Genomic DNA, 18,411 nt, shown 5'->3' on the forward strand with positions numbered 1-18,411 from the left:
AAACCAGAAGGGGAAAGAGGTCCAGGAAGGCCAAGTCAGATGCAGTGTCAAAACTATTGAAAAGAACTTAATTGAGCTGGATGTCAAACGGTCAGAAGCAGTTAATGAAGCAGAAGACCAACAAGTGTTGAAGGTTTGCCTGTCTGCCTTATGTGCCAACTGGCTCAATAATAATAACAACAACAACAACAACAACAATAATGATGATATTTAGTAGACGTTCTGGTCTGTATGGTGTTGGATGCTTGAGATTTTCATTATTACATTGTAGTTCTGTGTTATTATGTACACTGCCGTGATCTTGAATAACTTTGACTGAGCAAGTGCCTGAATATACTATGTATGATACACTTTGATTTGCTCTGCAAAAACCCAGTATATCAAATGCGTGATTCATACCTATTCAATTTTCTGCATGGGAAGTAGGTGAAGGACTCTATGGCCACAACCTTTGAAGAACATCAACTGAGGGAGAAGTGCCTTTATAAACTAGGTGCTTCTAGGCATCCACTGCGAGATTCTATATATTCTATATATATTCTACCCTGTTTCCCCGAAAGTAAGACATCCCCTGAAAATAAGACCTAGTAGAGGTTTTCCTGAATTGGTAGATATAAGACCTCCCCCGAAAGTAAGACCTAGCAAATTTTTGTTTGAAAGCAGGGCCGCTGAGAGCCGGACAAGGCCGCCCCCGGGCCGCCCCCCCCACCCGAGGTCGTCGGGCCCCCCCTCCACCCACCCTCCGTCGCTCCCGGAACTAACCTTAAACGCCTCCTTTCACCTTCACAGCAAGCAGCAGCAGGGCAGACCTCTCCTTCCTTCCGTGCCCCGCCCTCGCGGACGTTACGTCAGGCGAGGGCGGGACACGGAAGGAAGGAGTGGCCTGCCCTGCTGCTGCTTGCTGGGAAGGTGAAAGGAGGCGTTTAAGGTTAGTTCCGGGAGCGACGGAGGGCGGGCGGGCCAACCCCGATGTTTCCCCGAAAAATAAGACAGCCCCTGAAAATAAGACCTAGCACATTTTGGGGGGGCAAAAATTAATATAAGACAGTGTCTTATTTTCGGGGAAACACGGTATATATTGATCTTGAATAAAGCCAGGCAGTTATAGCAAATGTAATAAACTGTAATTGTAAACTAGCATTCACGAGCTGAGGAAGGAAGTATTGATCTCAAGAGCCAGTCACAGCTGTATTGGGTTAATCCAATAAAAAGTTCCCATCTTTCAGTTGATTTTTAGCCTCTTTTCTACTTTTCCAGCAATAAATGAAGAAAGTAAGAGTTGTTACCTACCCTCCTTTGATATAATCCAGGAATGTGTACTCTGACTCGACGGTGAAAGACAGCAGCGTCACCTGGGAAGGGGGAGAAAGGTTACTGTCTTGACATGGCTATGTATAAAGTGTCCCAAACAGGAGGAGACCCAGTCACATCTACCTTCTTTTCTTCTAACTCTGCAAAATACTTCTGCTTCAGGGGCATAGCTAGGTGGGGCCATGGGGGCATGGGCCCCCGCAGATATAGCCCTGGCCCCCCTGCTTTCACCCCCCCCTGCCGACAACCCTCCCCCGCCACATTCGACCCCCCCCCCCCTCTGCTGCTGCCAACCCTCCCCCGCCGCTGCTTCAGGTACCTTTGCTGGCGAGGGACCCTAACCCCCGCCAGACGAAGTCCTCTTCAGCGCCGGTCTCCGGCGCGTTACTGATCTGGATTCTGTTTCTGTGAGTCCTGACGTCCTGCACGTCAGGACTCACAGAAACAGAATCCAGATCAGTGAACATACCAGACTCGGAGACCAGCGCTGAAGGAGACTTCGGCTGGCGGGGGTTGGGGAGCCCTGCCAGCAAAGGTACCTGGTGGTGGCGGGGAAGGATTGGCGATGGCGGGAGGGGTGGAGGCACCGGGGGGGGGCAAAAGTGTGGGGGGGTCTAAAATGTGCCCCCTCACCTCAGGCTCTGGACCCCCCCCCCCCATCCCGCCGAAGTCTGGCTACACCCCTGACTTCACTAGGAACAGAAAAAGCAAAACAACTCTTGACTGTGCTGGGTGTGGGGTGGGGGGAGGGTGTTGCACAACCCTATTATATTATTGGGGTCAATATTCAAAAGAGTTTAACAGCAGGAGAGGCTCCTGCCTGGTTAATGCTCACTAAGCGGCCCATGCCCAGATATTCAGAACACTTAACTGGTTAGTGCCACTAAATATTGCCACTAACTACCACATTTCCTAGCTGGCTAGGGCGTCCTTTTACTAAAGCGCACTGAAAAATGGGCTGCGCTACTGTAGACGCGTATTTTGGGCACACGCAGATCCACTTTTCAGCGCGCCTGCACAATAGCCTACGCTAGAGTTTACCAGACAACGTGCCTATCATTTTGCAGCCCCATTTTTTGGAACTCTCTTCCCCGTGACATCCGGGCTGAAACGACCTTCAAACAATTCAAATCAATGTCAAAGGCCTGGCTCTTCTGCAAGGCCTACAATCCTGTCTAAGGTTGAATGTTGTCAACTTTACGGAGATAATTCTGGAATTGTGAAGTAGCAAGTACCCATGTGAAAAGTTGGGACAAGATATCTAAGAAGACACTAATAGTCTGATACTGTAGTAGAACGTAAAAACTCAGATAATTATAAGTGAGAACAATATGAGCATTTGTATATATAAATATTATTAGTACATAAAATGAAATGCTACTAGACAGGTATTATGAATTAATGTGTAATGAGTGAATGAGTGAGTATTATTGTTATTATTGTTTTTAAATATGATAAGTGCTTAGTTTTGGAGCACATTTTTTCAATAAAGATACTTGTAACAATAGACTGGAGCGGATTTGTAATTAATATTCAGGTAGCTCCAGTAGTTCTACTGTGTCCCTATTTGAGTAGTATTGTTAATTGTACATAAGTAATGCCACACTGGGAAAAGACCAAGGGTCCATCGAGCCCAGCATCCTGTCCACGACAGCGGCCAATCCAGGCCAAGGGCACCTGGCAAGCTTCCCAAACGTACAAACATTCTATACATGTTATTCCTGGAATTGTGGATTTTTCCCAAGTCCATTTAGTAGCGGTTTATGGACTTGTCCTTTAGGAAACCATCTAACTCCTTTTTAAACTCTGCCAAGCTAACCGCCTTCACCACGTTCTCCGGCAATGAATTCCAGAGTTTAATTACGCGTTGGGTGAAGAAACATTTTCTCCGATTTGTTTTAAATTTACTACACTGTAGTTTCATCGCATGCCCCCTAGTCCTAGTATTTTTGGAAAGCGTGAACAAACGCTTCACATCCACCTGTTCCACTCCACTCATTATTTTATGAGGGTGATCTTATTGAATGCTATACTGTATTTCGTTATTGTTCATCTTGAATTATGTATGTGATGGACTGTAATCCACCTAGAACATTTGTGATAGTGCAGAATATACATTTTAAGTAAATAAATACAAATTGCCAGTTGCATAGCTAAAGTCTAAGGCTGCCATCAGATGTTTATTCAACTGTTTAACAAAATGTAAAAATAGCTAGCAGGCTGTATGGCTCGGTGGATTGACACAGGAAAATCTGTTTTTATCATTAAACCACCATCCCACCTGGCACTCTCATTAAGATTAGGAAGATCATATGGAGCTGTCATGACGAGGCATCAACACGACTGTGCCAACATTTCATTTAAAATATCTTTGAAACAAGTATAAAAATATCTGGGTCAAAAAATTGCATGCAACTTAAAATTAAAGAATTACAATTAATTCTAGTGGATTGAAGTTCAAAACAAACTGGCCAGGAGAAGTAAAAAAAGACCAGATGGAAAGGCCCCATTGCCAGGAAAAAAATCCAGAGCGATGGGATGCCTGGTTAGCTGCATTTTAATCCTGGCTGCAATTTCTGTACAGAGGCCACAGATTTACACCGGTAGCTTATATGGATTTATTTATAACACACCGTCTCCAGTAGTTGCTCAGGGCATGGTACCCAACATCATAAATAATAAATGTACAATTCTATAAGCAAAGTTAAGATAAAACAAGCATAAATCAATATATAAATAGAAGACATTAGAAAAAAGGATGAAAACAATACAAAACAATGACTATTATACAGACAATTAAAAAAAAGATAATCTACAATGGATGACAGAAATAAAAAGAGGACAAACCCTTATAAGCAATCCAGGAACCAACCAAGAGCAAAAGTGCTTGGGAATTACAGACCTGTCAGTCTGACCTCAGTGGTGAGTAAGCTAATGGAAAAAGGAGGATTGTGACATTTCTTGAACTACATGGAATGCGAAACCCGAGGCAGCATGGCTTCACTAGTGGCAGGTCGTGTCAGACGAATCTGACTGTCTTCTTCGACTGGGTGACCAAACAGTTGGATGTGGGAGGGGCGCTTGATGTGGTATACTTGGATTTCAGCAAAACCTTTGACACGGTTCCGCACAGGCGATTGATAAATAAATTGAGTGCCTTCGGTACGGGACCTAGAGTAACTGATTGGGTAAAAAATTGGTTGAATGGTAGGAGACAGAGGGTGGTGGAAATGGAGCTTGCTCTGAAGAAAAGGAGGTCGTCAGTGGAGTACCACAGAGATCAGTCCGAGGGCTGGCTCTTTTTAACGTCTTTGTGAGCGATATTGTGGAAGGGCTGTCTGGTAAAGTTTGTCTCTTTGTGGATGGTACTAAACTCTGCAACAGGGTGGACACCCTGGAGGGTTTGAATGACATGAGGAAGGACCTAGCGAGGCTAGAGGAATGGACCAATATTTGGCAACTAAGGTTTAATCCCAAAAATGCAGGGTCATGCACTTGGGTCGCAAAACTCCGAGGGAATGGTACAGTATAGGGGGTGTAGTGCTTCAGTATGCGAAGGAAGAGCGGGACTTGGAGGTGATTGTGTCTGACGACCTTAAAGCTTTCAAACAGGTAGAAAAAGTGATGGCCAAAGCCAGAAGGATGCTTGGGTGCATAAAGAGAGGCATGATCAGCAGGAAAAAGGAGGTGATACTGCCATTGTATAAGTCTCTGGTGAGGCCTCATTTGGAATACTGCGTGCAGTTCTGGAGACCGCACCTACGGAAAGATATAAACAGGATAGAGTCGGTCCAGAGGGCGGCTACGAAATTAGTAAGCGGTCTTGAATGCAAAAATTATAGGGACAGGCTTATGAACCTCAACATGTATATGCTGGAAGAGAGGAGACATGATAGAAACGTTTAAATAACTCAAGGGCGTTTATATACAGGAAGAGAGCCTTTTTCAAATGAAGGAGAGCTCTGGAATGAGGGGGCATATGACAAAGTTAAGAGGGAATAGGCTTAGGAGTAACCTAAGGAAGTATTATTTCACAGAAAGGGTGGTGGAGGCGTGGGATGGCCTCCCGGTGGAGGTGGTGGAGTCGAGGACTGTTCCAGAATTTAAAAAGGCATGGAATAAGCATGTGGGATTGCTTAGGAACAGGTAGAATTGGGAGTTACAGAGGATGGGTCATATGGCCTTTATCTGCCATCATGTTTCTATGTTTCTAGGAGACATAATATCAGTAAAAAAATTATTTTATCATATAGTAATAGAAAAAAAAGACCCTAAACACGGTCATTGTCAGGTCTTATTTTGTTATTACTATACAATGAAACTATACTGATATTGTATCTCCTATACTGAAATTTATATATATCTCATGTGCTCTTTCCTATTAAATGGTGTTCCTTTCAGGACTGACTTCAATTTTTAACCTCAAGTTTATAAGGTGAACTGCTCTTTTATTTTTTATTTTTAAAGAAAGAAAAGTATATCAAACAAAATAAACCATATTGGCACCTTCACTTGTGGTTTGATCTACAATGGATGACCAATCAAATACAATCGAACCCCTCTATAACGCTTCCCGCTATCATGCGAACTCGCATATAACAGGATCATGTCATGGCTCCCCTTTTTTTTTTATATACAGCTCCTCTGTCAGCATTCTACTTTGGTCTGGCTATGATCGCACCTGCGTGAAAAACACTCTAGGCAATGTTTTGCTATGCTGTGGGGGCTCCCAGGCCTGCGTGGAAACAACCTCGGGCTATAATGCGACCTCACTTCTTACACAATAATTTTATATGGACCACAATCATAGGAGCCAACTTTTCAAAATTATTGGGGGTGCTAAGCCCAATGGAAATAACCCCTCCCTGGACACATACAAGGAATTTTCTCAATATTGGAGGTGCTCAAGCACTCACAGCACCCACAGAGTAGGCTCCTATGACCACAATCATTGTATTATAGCAGGGTCTCTATGTATAATATCAGAAAAAGATCCAGGGTCAGCAACTGAAACCTCATTCATAAATTAAGGATTTAACAGACCTGGAGACTGAACTGAAAACTCATAAGCGGAATGCAGGGACATTAGCAGGGCCGTGCAGAGAAACTCCAGCTTTGCAAGGAACACAGCCAGGACTTTTTCTTCACTGCTCCGAATTTTGCATCTTGTGTAAGTGTGGAATTCATTGCACCAAATGAGAAGCCAGAGGGTTACTTACCGTCCCCGAATTAGCATACTTCTTTTTCTTCATCTTCTTTTTAGGATTTATTACCTGTAAGGAACAGAGAAGTGGAGATGATTGAAAGCTGATCCACTGCAGTCATGCAAACCAGTGAGGATGGATAACCCTGAAGGCTTTGGTCCTGGTGATCAAGGAGTCACCCTAGCACAGTGGTTCCCAAACCTGGTCCTGGAGGCCCCCCAGCCACTTAGGTTTTCAGGATATCCACAATAAATATTGAGAGAGTTTTGCAGACAGAGCATGCAAATCTCTCATGAATATTCATTGAGGATATCCTAAAAACCTGACAAGCTGGGGTGCTTCCAGGACCAGCTTTGGGAACCAGCGGCGTAGCTAAGGGGGCCATGGGGGCCTGGCCCCTGGTTTGGCTGGTGGGGATTCCCAACCCCCACCAGTCAAGGTACCTTCGCAGTGGCGGTGGAGGAGAAGCAGTGGTGGCAGGAGAGCGGCGGCAGGGAGGCGGTAGCAGCCGCAGAGGGGTGGAAGTGGTGGCAGGGAGGCAGGCCAAAATGTGCCTCCCCACCTTAGGCTCTGGTCCCCCCTCCCATTGAGGTCTGGCTACACCCCTGTTAGGAACCACTGCCCTAACGCCTTTCCTACAAACCCTTTCCACGTGTGCTTTATATACTAGTAGTGGAACCCAGCCCGTTTCCTCAACAATGAAATGGGCCCTAGAAAGGCTCTCTTGTAGGCGATTTTTTGTCTCTCCCCTGCCCTCCCCCCCCTCCATGTCTAGCGATTCTTCCCTCCCCTCCCCTCTAGGTCCAGCGATTCTCTTCTTCCCTGCCCTCCCATCCGTGTCCTGCGATTCTCTTCTCGCCTGTCCTCTCCTCCCATCCCATCCACGTCCATCGATTCTGCTCTGCTCTGCCCTCCCCTCAATATGCCGCAATTCTCTCTTCCTTTGTACCTCATTGTTTTCTGGCTGGCTTCCCTTCCGTTGGTAACATCCTGACGTCAGCTCGCCTCCAGCGTTCCTTTCCCTCTCACTGTTCCGCCCTCTGATGTCATTACGTTTTGACGCGAGGGCGGGGCAATGAGGGTGAATGGAACGCTCAAGGCTGGCTGACGTGATGAGATGTTACGAACCCAGGCAGCCAGACAGCAATGGAATGTTGGAGGTGCAAATTATTATATAGGATGAGGGGCCACGGCAGCAATTCAAGGCTTACAAATTTGCACTGGCTGTCAGTTGGTGCACAAGTGGATTTTAAGGTGACATGTTTAGTATTGAAAATTATTAATGGTCATTGTCTTCTAGGTGCCGATTATAGAATATGCTTAGTCGGCACTGATTTCAGCACCGATTTTTTAGGCGCCATATATAGAATCTACCCTTAAGGGCCAGATTCTATACATGGCAGTGAAAAAAAACCTGGCGCCAAAAAAAGACACACTTAGCATTATTCTATGAACCTCGCCTAAAGTTAGGTAGTTTATAGACTACAAGTAGCAGCCGTCTCTGAAACTAAAATTTAAAATTTAGGCACAGCCATTTACGCCAATTAAAACCTGGTATAGATACCAATGACTAATTTAGACGCCCTTCGGGCATATTCTGTAGCAGTGAGCGTAATTTTTAGGAACACCCATCACCTTCCTTTGCTCCTCCCATGGCCACACCCCCTTTTGAGATCCGTGTTTTAGAATTTACGCGCACCGCTTTGCAGAATATGCTTAGAAAGTTGCGCACATAAGTTCTAATTAGTGCCAATTAGTGCCAATAATTGCTTGCTAGTGGCCAGTGATCGGTGCTGATTAGCTTGTTTACCAATTAAGTTGCACGAGCAAATTGGCTATACGTGCTGATTTGCGTGCGCAACTTTAGTTGCCATTTATAGAATCCAGGATAAGTATGTTCTATGAATGGCGTACAACTTTCAGCGCCCGTTTATAGAATAGTGCTCAACGTATTATTTTTTTCAGCGCTATTTATAGAATTTGGTCCTAACTGTTTAGCGCACTTTAGAAAAAAAAACCTCCATTGTCTTTGTCTGCCGTCATTTTCTATGTTTCAATGCGAGTATTTAATACGTTGTATCACTATGGGGCCAATTCACTAAGTAGAACACAGAAGAAAATTCAGGTGATGATCTGGAGCTTCTGACCTCTCCAAGATGTGAACAAAAATTCCTATTGCATTAACTAACAGTAGGATAATGGGACTTGCAATAAAATGTCCATAACTTGTGATGACAAGGCCCCCTAAAGGCCTCCGCTCCTATGATTTCGGCTATATCCATGCACCTTCCTTATGTCCAGACCACAGCATAACTGCATCCCTTCCTTCCTTTCTTTTCTTCCTGTTTGTAAATCTAAAAGGCATCAAAGGTCTTTCAAATTTAATTTAAATTTAAAACTTTTGCTAAATAAACTTGCAGGATGAACTGGAAACAAAGCTCATTCAGCTTTTCATCCTCCACAACCACTGACCTTCTCATACCCTTGGAGAGGCAACGCTCATTAGAACCAAGTGCTTGCTTGATGAATCACCATTGGAATTTGGTTTTAATAAAGTCTTGAAGACAGACGTCAACAGGGTCCCTGTTAATTGATCCAGTTCTATTGGGCAGATTTGTCATCTCCTTACTAAGGTGAAACTGTGGTGAAGAAGCCACCTGTACACTACTGGGTCATAATCACTCAGAAACGTCGTCCAGTGACACTGGCATGTAGAATGCATGAAAGAATGGACCAGGAGAGAAACCGTTTAAAAAGTATAACATCTCTTTAAGTCAGGACATTTTGAAAATAAGTTAGAAACACTGCAAGTATGTCAATAGATTTACTCTGGGCACGGTTCACCCCGGCAAGTGGGAATAGCTGGGCTTTATCTAATAACAGCTATTTGTCAAAAATATTTGAAACACATTGACAAAAGATATTTGGGGTGCACAGGAGGAACAGAGGAAACATCCTTGACCTTCTGTCAGCCTTACCAATTGCAGGGCCCTATGAGCGCTCCCTGTCTCCAAACCCCTCCCACTTTAAAATGTATGCTTCTCCATAGAAGGCTCAGGGCAGGGGCAATGATTCGGATAGGCCATTTGCCATCAACCCTGGAGCCTGTTCTTTGCTGGGTCCTGCCCCCTTCTGACATAACCTGCCTCCGCAAGGGCGGGACATAGACAATAGGTTCCAGGGTCAGCAGCAGACGGCCTATGCGAATCGCTGTCACTTCTCTGAGCTCTCTATGGAGGAATGCACATTTTAAGGTGTGGGTGGGGGGGGGGAGGGAAGATTTGGAGACAGGGGGATATACCAGGGCGAGGCCCCTAGGAGCACAGGGCCCTGTGCAGCCACTCCCCATTGTCCCTGCTTAAGACCAGCCCTGTTCTCTGTTAATGTCCTTCATTTTGGCACTCACACTTCCCCAACCAGATTGACAAATACTTCCACCCCCCTCTTATTCACCTTTCAGAGCTTCAGTCCTGCTCCAGGACAGAAGAAGATCACAGCCATGCAGTTCTACTACTACTACTACTTAACATTTCTAAAGCGCTACCAGGGTTACGCAGCGCTGTACAATTTATCACAGAGGACAGTCCCTGCTCGAAGGAGCTTACAATCTAAAGGACAAAAAAGTGCAGTCAATCAAATTGGGGCAGTCTAGATTTCCTGGATAGAGGTACAATGGTTAGGTGCCGAAAGCGACATTGAAGAGGTGGGCTTTGAGCAAGGATTTGAAGATGGGCAGGGAGGGGACAGGGAGGGAGTTCTGCTACAGAGATTTGCTTATGTCTAAAATCTCTGAGAAAAATAATCAGATAGGAGCTGGAAGAAACCCTCTTCTTTTATCACAAAAGAAACCCTGAAATTAAAAGTCTCTACCTATTTTTAGAGCGTCCCTAAAGCAGGGCTTCTCCAAGCACTACAGCTATTTGGATTTGCAAGATATTCATGATGAAAATGCTTGAGGTAATTTGCAGGTGCTGTGGGAAGCATTTGCTAAGGTTTCCCCTTTGGAAAAAAAACACTTATTTTTCGAGCGTCATTTCTCACCGCAGGGATCATAGTGCTAACCTTTACAAATCATTTCGGACGACCCCGACATATGCATTACTTTCTATACCATGTATAACATCACTCTGATCTTCTTATAGGGCTCAGCCTGCCTTGCATTACTATCATCACACCATCCTTTTCACACTCATCCTGTCACACACTCTGAAGTATGCAAGCAGCAGTTTTACCCACACGCCAGCTTCTTCACACATCACAGCTCCAAGGGACCATGGATCCACATAAACACAAGAATAATAAAAGACATAGAGGAAATAATTCTATATATGAAGACCACGTAGGCTCCCATTTTTGCTCTGTTATATAAAGGGCTATTTCTAGAGCTATGCCAGCAGAAATCGCGCCTAGACTCAGGCCGTGAACATCTACGCAAGAGCAGGTGTGTTAGTGTTTACAATGCACGAATAAATCGTGATGCTGCCCCTGAACGCCCCTACATGTGGGTCATATAAGTATGCAAATTCTTGTCACTATGTGTAACCCTGAGGTACTTGAGGCCCCAGAACCAGCCCCAATAGCATGCCAGTGCCTGTGCATTCATTTACACCAGCTCTGAAAAAACAGGTAAACAGTCCATTAACCTATGCATTTCCCCAAGTGCTTTTTAAAGAATATATACATGCCGGTGGTGGGAGGCAGGGCTGGTGGTTGGGAGGAGGGGCTAGTGCTGGGCAGACTTCTACAGTCTGTGCCAGAGCCGGTGGTGGGAGGCAGGGATAGTGCTGGGCAGACTTATACGGTCTGTGCCAGAGCCGGTGGTGGGAGGCGGGGCTGGTGGTTGGGAGGCGGGGATAGTGCTGGGCAGACTTATATGATCTGTGCCAGAGCCGGTGGTGGGAGGCGGGGCTGGTGGTTGGGAGGTGGGGATAGTGCTGGGCAGACTTATACGGTCTGTGCCAGAGCCGGTGGTGGGAGGCGGGGCTGGTGGTTGGGAGGCGGGGATAGTGCTGGGCAGACTTATACTGTCTGTGCCAGAGCCGGTGGTGGGAGGCGGGGCTGGTGGGTGGGAGGCGGGGCTAGTGCTGGGCAAGACTTCTACGGTCTGTGCCCTGAAAATGACAGATACAAATCAAGGTAAGGTATACGCAAAAAGTAGCACATATGAGTTTATCTTGTTGGGCAGACTGGATGGACCATGCAGGTCTTTTTCTGCTATCATCTACTATGTTATCTCCATCTACATTGTGCTCGAGGAAAGCCTCCAGGCAGACAGCGTGAAAGAAGACACAGTCCTTCCATCTGTCTACGGTTTACACATATCTGTGGTCAGGCAATTATATATATCAGCCCCTTTCTACATGGAAAACAGGCTTTACAAGTAGAATAAGCTTTAAAAAAAACTACCCCTCATACAGTGCAGGGATTATAGATTATCCCCAAGCATTTCTATCCTTCTATCTCACCGTTATCACTGCAGGGAATTTAAAAAAAAACCATCACCATGCATTTCTATCCCTTCCACCTCCTGTTGCTTTAAAGATGGCAGCTGATGACCAGCTAAGCAACTCAACGCCCAGAAAATAACGAGCAACAACATTTTCTAAATCCTTCATTCAAAGAAGTTCATCTGAGCTGCAAAAAGGGAAGGAGTGGAGCTTTGATTTGAAACACTGTGTTTCTAAACGTCTGAGGACTCTGCGCCAGTGATTCTTAAACAAGCTGAAATGAGCAAACATGAGCAAAGGTAATCCGGGAGAATGTCAAGTGGCAGATGATTACAAGATTCATCTGCTGGGAGCAAGGCCTGCTAAGCATCGTCAGTCTGTCATTAGGGAACTATCTATGCTCCCAAAGCTGCTCTACTGTCAGCGTATCACTGCTTTTGATTTATCTATCAAATTCTTTCTGGCACACTTGTATTCTTATCAGGAGCTTCAGGTGTATTTATAATCACACACACACACACACACACACACACACACACAGAAACATGTTAGATTGAGAATTGAAATCAGAACTGAGACATCAGGTTGCCATGTACTCAATTCCAGTATATTTTACAAAAGGCTCTACTGAATGAGGAGCCTTTTGTAAAACACCTATAAGGAGAGCAGGACCCTTTGGCTAAAGCAATCTGCTACGTTGTTCTGATGTGCAAGAGAGTGGCTAAGAAGGAGCAATTTTGAAGTAGATTTTTCAGCACATGCTCCCTTGCCCTGTGCCCTCTCCCACCTTCTCACCCCAGAGGACCTCACCCCTTTCATATTTCTCATCTAATTACAGAAGTGTCCCCATGATTTATCTTCTTCCCCATAGCAGCTGAGCCTATCCCATGGTAGCCCACCCTTGGTTTTAATGTCAGCGCCACAAGTAAATCTCACAGGCTGATATTTCCTATTATTATTTTTATTATTTTGACTTATGAAAGAAGACCATTTGTCCCTGAAACATGTTCAAAACAGAATAATCCATTTGTACAAAAGAGATGAGGTGAAGATGTGATTCCATGTGCCCCAATGAAAGGAGAGTTTAATTTTACTTCCAATCTTTATAACACCAGGCTTCCCAAGGCAGATTACAACAGTTAAGGTGAACCTATCAGTAAACACGATATCCTCACTGAACTTTGGCCATGTATTACTGCATTGTATAGAACAGCGTAGAAAAATGAGCACAAAACACAGCCTTTAATAGTGCTGTTTCTACCAACAATAATTTTTGAAGCTGTTTTAGTAATACTCAGTTTTTATTTCATGATATTTATTCTACATATAGAAAATAAATTAAAAAGGAAACTATACAAAGCAGATCGCTGATAAGCCAAAATATGTTTTATTGATGTAAACCAATTAAAATATGCATACAATAGCCCGACACAGGCCGTGTTTTGCCTACTACTACTACTACTATTTAGCATTTCTATAGCGCTACAAGGCATACGCAGCGCTGCACAAACATAGAAGAAAGACAGTCCCTGCTCAAAGAGCTATGTAATAAAAGTAAGCCAAGTATAGGACAATCAAGCCATTGTGACATCACTGATGAGGTTGGCTCTTATTGGTGACCTGAGGCATTATGACATCACAATATTAGCTCTGGTTACAAGAGACTACTACTATTACTATTTATCACTTCTATAGCGCTACAAGGCATATGCAGCGCTGCACAAACATAGAAGAAAGACAGTCCCTGCTCAAAGAGCTTACAATCTAATAGACAAAAAATAAATAAAGTAAGCAAATCAAATCAATTAATGTGAACGGGAAGGAAGAGAGGAGGGTAGGTGGAGGCGAGTGGTTACAAGTGGTTACGAGTCAAAAGCAATGTTAAAGAGGTGGGCTTTCAGTCTAGATTTAAAGGTGGCCAAGGATAGGGCAAGACGTAGGGGCTCAGGAAGTTTATTCCAGGCGTAGGGTGCAGCGAGACAGAAGGCGCGAAGTCTGGAGTTGGCAGTAGTGGAGAAGGGAACAGATAAGAAGGATTTATCCAAGGAGCAGAGTGCACGGGAAGGGGTGTAGGGAAGGACGAGTGTGGAGAGATACTGGGGAGCAGCAGAGTGAATACATTTATAGGTTAGTAGAAGAAGTTTGAACAGGATATGAAAACGGATAGGGAGCCAGTGAAGGGTCTTGAGGAGAGGGGTAGTATGAGTAAAGCGACCCTGGCGGAAGATGAGACGGGCAGCTTCAGGGGCTATGCAGTAATTCTCCACCACCAAAATAGAAATATGATGATGAAAGCAAATATACAGTCGATATCCTGAAAAAAACGGCTCATCCAGAGATGCAAAAACAATTGGTTACTGACATGAGGTCAAACAGACAGCCTCTTATCTCCAAATGCGGCTTTAATACCTAATAGCCACATATATGTACCAGGGGCGTAGCTGCTATGGGGCCACGGGGGCCAGGGCTCACGTAGATTTGGCCCTGGACCCCCCCTGCCAACGACCCTCTCAACCCCCCTTCCCACCGCCAACCCGCCGTCAACCTGCCGTCGCCGTCTAGTACCTTTGCTGGCGGGGGACCCCAACCCCCGCCAGCCGAAGCCTTCTTGCTTCGTTTGGTTTCTGAGTCTGTCTGACGTCCTGCATGTTGTATACTTGCAGGACGTCAGACAGACTCGGAAACCAAACGAAGCAAGAAGACTTCGGCTGGCGGGGGTTGGGGTCCCCCGCCAGCAAAGGTAGGCGACGTCACAGTGGACGGGGGGTCGGCGGCGGGCGGGCCACAGTTGTTGGAGGTGGTTCTGGCGGCGGCGGGGGGGGGGGCTAAAATGTGCCCCCTCACCTCGGCTCTGGACCCCCCTAATGGCGAAGTTCAGATACGCCCCTATGCACATAACTTATAGGAAATCTGGACACAGTTCACTGCATGGCTGCTTACCGCTTATTTGTCAGAACCCAGCTTACCTCATACACATTGAACTGACTCTGTCCTCTGGCGAGTTCACGATAACTGGTGGTAAATTCCCCAATGAAATCATGGCTGCAACCAAAGAAAAGAGTCTAGGTTAGAAGTATACTAGCATTGTAGTCGGATTCATCCCTTAGAGGCCGACCAAATTTCGGTTTCAGTTTTGGATTCGGCACTGAAACCGAACCGAAATCCAGGTTCGGGTTTCGGATGAAAATGCCTGTGCATTTTTGGCTGAAACCCGAAAGTCACCCCCCCCTACCGCAATCATTCTCCTCCCCCTCCCATTCCACCCGACAACCCATAGGCCCTCCCCGGGACTACCTTAGGAAGCCCTAGTGGCCTCTTTGGGGGGAAGGAATGAACCCCACCCACTCCTGCCTCTTGCTGCTGCTCCCAACTGCCCAGCAGCCTTTTTGTGATTGGAACCAGCAGGAGCAGTAGCACGGGGCAGAAACAAGTGAGGTTCATTCATGGGGCAAGAACGAATGAGGTATACAGGGAGTCAGATGGAATGGGGGAGGGAGCAGAGAGAGAGAGGGGGCTGCCTGGGGGGCTTTTATGGTCAGGTGTAGGGGGAGGGGCATTTTCTTTTACGGTTTCAGTTGCAATTTCAATTGCAGATTCTGTTTCAGCACAAATCAAAGATTCTGGGTTCCGTTGGGCTCTGTTATCCCTCTTTAACTCTCTCCTGTCTCCAACACTAGCATTTTCCATTCCCCTTCCAAATCTGAACAATTTTCAAAAGCTATTTTGTGGCATGTTCAAAGAACACTGATAAATGGAGAGGGAGCATCATAAATCCCCCGTGAAATCCATTAGATTGAGCATACTGCTTTTCTAGAACAGAGAATTCATATAGTCATTTCTTTTTTACTCTAAAGAGGAGGCATTATTCCTCCAACAAAAAGGCAATTGGGACTCCATCCATAGGCGTATTTTGCAGGGGCCAAGAGGTAGGTGCTCATATTGGCAGTGGGGGTGAGGGGCCAATTTAACATCAGCACCTGGGGCATTTGGGAAGATGATCCCCCCTTTCCCCCTTTCCAACTGAGCAGAAAATGAGATACTCTTGGGTATAGGAAGTATTTATCTGCTGTAAGGTCTTACAATACAAGAACATAAGAGTAGCCATACTGGGTCAGACCAGTGGTCTGTCTAGCCCAGTATCCTGTTTTCCAAACAGAACCCCAAATTGTGGCAACATTCCATGTAGAATCTCAAAGAATAGCAAGATTCTGGAATCCTGAAGAGTGACAAGATTCCAAGCAGAATCTCAAAGTGTAGCAACATTCCATACTACTAATCCCAGGGCAAGCAGTTGCTTCCCATGTCTGTCTCAATAGCAGGCTATGGACTTTTCCTCCAGGAATTTGTCCAAACCTTTTTAAAATCCAGATACGCTAAAAGCTGTTACCACATCCTCCAGCAAAGAGTTCCAGAGCTTAACTATTCGTTGCGTGAAAAAATATTTCCTCCTATTCCTTTTAAAAGTATTTCCATATAACTTCATTGAGTGTCCCCTGGTCTTTGTACTTTTGAAAGAGTGAAAAATTGATTCACTTCTAGTCATTCTACACCACTCAGGATTTTGTAGATCTCAATCATATCTCCCTTCAGCCAACTTTTTTCCAAGCTGAAGGGCCCTAACCTCTTTAGCCTTTCTTTATATGAAAGGAGTTCCATCCCCTTTATCATTTTGGTCGCTCTTCTTTGAACCTTTTCTAATTCCGCTATATATGTTTTTTGAGATACGGCGACCAATCTAAAGGGTCCTTTTACTAAGCTGTGTTCTGTGGCCTGAGCGTGCCCTTAGGAGGGCTTTTCCAACACACTATGGCCATTTTTTGAAAATGGCCTTTTCCTGTTTCTTGTACTAATGGGTATGTGCAAATGATTGCAAATCTAAATAGCTGATAACTTGCCCCCCAATATCTAGTTGCAACCCAAAATGGCAGGGTATCAAATGTTTTAACTGAATATATTATTTAGTTTTCACACTTGGAAAAACAAAATGTGGAGGGAAAGACTTCACAGTGTATTATCAGTACCTTTTCACTCTTATGACAAGTTAAAGGAATACTGATTCATTCCCATCACAATCTAAAAAATCTCCACCTCCTTTGTTTCGTTAGCAAATTCAATATTTTCCTTTTTTTTTTTCCTTTCAAAATGTAACATATAGAGGCACGCCTTTTTTCTGGACAAACAGTTGAGCGCGAAAAGGAAAAAAAATTTCTTGCAACCCTATCCTAGCTAAAGTGAGTATGAACTTAGTTGGAGCATCTTGAGGTTTCTCTCGCGATTCCAAACCCAGAGCAATATTTCAATACATTGTTCTTGTGGGAATGAAGTATACAAAGAGACAAACGATTTTAACGAACACGCGTTTTGCTTCTCTATATTGTAGCAGCAAAAGATTGAAAAAGTTAGCGTTGGCGGAAAACGTTTTGGCGGCTCTCGAGTAAGCATTTATGTGAAACGGAGAGGCTCCGTTGAGCCGTGCCGATAAAGCTGTGCCAATCACAAAGCTACGTTTTTGCTATTTTTGTTATCTTTGAAGTTTGTTATAAGGACAGTATGGGGTCCTTTTACTAAGGTGCCCTGAACAATGGCCTGCGGTAGTGTAGGACCGGGTTTTGGGTGCGCGCAGAATCATTTTTCAGCGCACTTGTAAAAAAACCTTTAAAAAAAGTTTTACTGAAAATGGACGTGCGGCAAAATGAAAATTGCCACGTGTCCATATTGGGTCTGAGACCTTACCATGGGCCATTGACCTAGTGGTAAATTCTCACATGGTAACCAGGAGGTAATGACCTATGCATGCCAAATGCCAATTGGCGCACGGCTGATATGCGCGGCAGAAAATTACTTTTAGTCGTGTGTATCGGACACGTAGCAAAAATGAAATTACCGGTGCACGTAGACGCATACGCAACTTAGTAAAAGTGCCCCTATATGTGGTGTTGAATTTTGGAGAAGTTAGAACATTATAAACAATAATTTTAGAAAAAAAGAAAAATATTGAATTTGATAAAATGAAGGAGATAGAGGTTTTTCAGACTTGTGAAGGTACTGAAGAGGTACTGATAATACACTGAAGTCTTTCCTCCACATTTTTTTCAAGTTTGAAATGCATTGCCTGAAAGGCTCCACTTAACACAAGACTACCTCTACTTCAGGTAGCAGGTGGAAGCTCGGCTCTTCAACCAAGCCTTTAATGGAAGAAGTAACTAACTTGTTAGTCTCACTCACACACACAGGGATTGACTTGGGCTGCACATACTGCAGCGGGACATGTTTATCCACTCCTACCCTAGCTAATAATTAACCATCTCTCTGACCTCACGTGCAACTTTCTTCAGATCAATCATTTTACTTTCTAATTCTTCCTACTTTCTTACTCATCTATATGTTACAACTTTGCCTTACCCTTCACTATCAATTATAATGTTCTAGTACATATTGTGTTGTCATTG

At 44.7% G+C, this 18,411-nt stretch overlaps 1 protein-coding gene across 1 annotated transcript in view; it reads right to left on the bottom strand.

The window, feature by feature from the left end:
* LOC115482102 (copine-5-like) overlaps positions 1 to 18,411 on the bottom strand; it is a 267,201-nt gene that overhangs the window by 41,987 nt on the left and 206,803 nt on the right. The window contains exons 12-14 of the mRNA XM_030221668.1: positions 14,929 to 15,004; positions 6,531 to 6,584; positions 1,291 to 1,352 (exon numbers count right to left, since the gene is read on the bottom strand). Of these exons, the coding sequence (XP_030077528.1) occupies positions 1,291 to 1,352; positions 6,531 to 6,584; positions 14,929 to 15,004 (192 nt within the window). The remainder of the gene's footprint in view (positions 1 to 1,290; positions 1,353 to 6,530; positions 6,585 to 14,928; positions 15,005 to 18,411) is intronic.

This window comes from Microcaecilia unicolor, chromosome 12, assembly GCF_901765095.1.
Source record: "Microcaecilia unicolor chromosome 12, aMicUni1.1, whole genome shotgun sequence".
Lineage (NCBI taxonomy): Eukaryota > Metazoa > Chordata > Amphibia > Gymnophiona > Siphonopidae > Microcaecilia > Microcaecilia unicolor.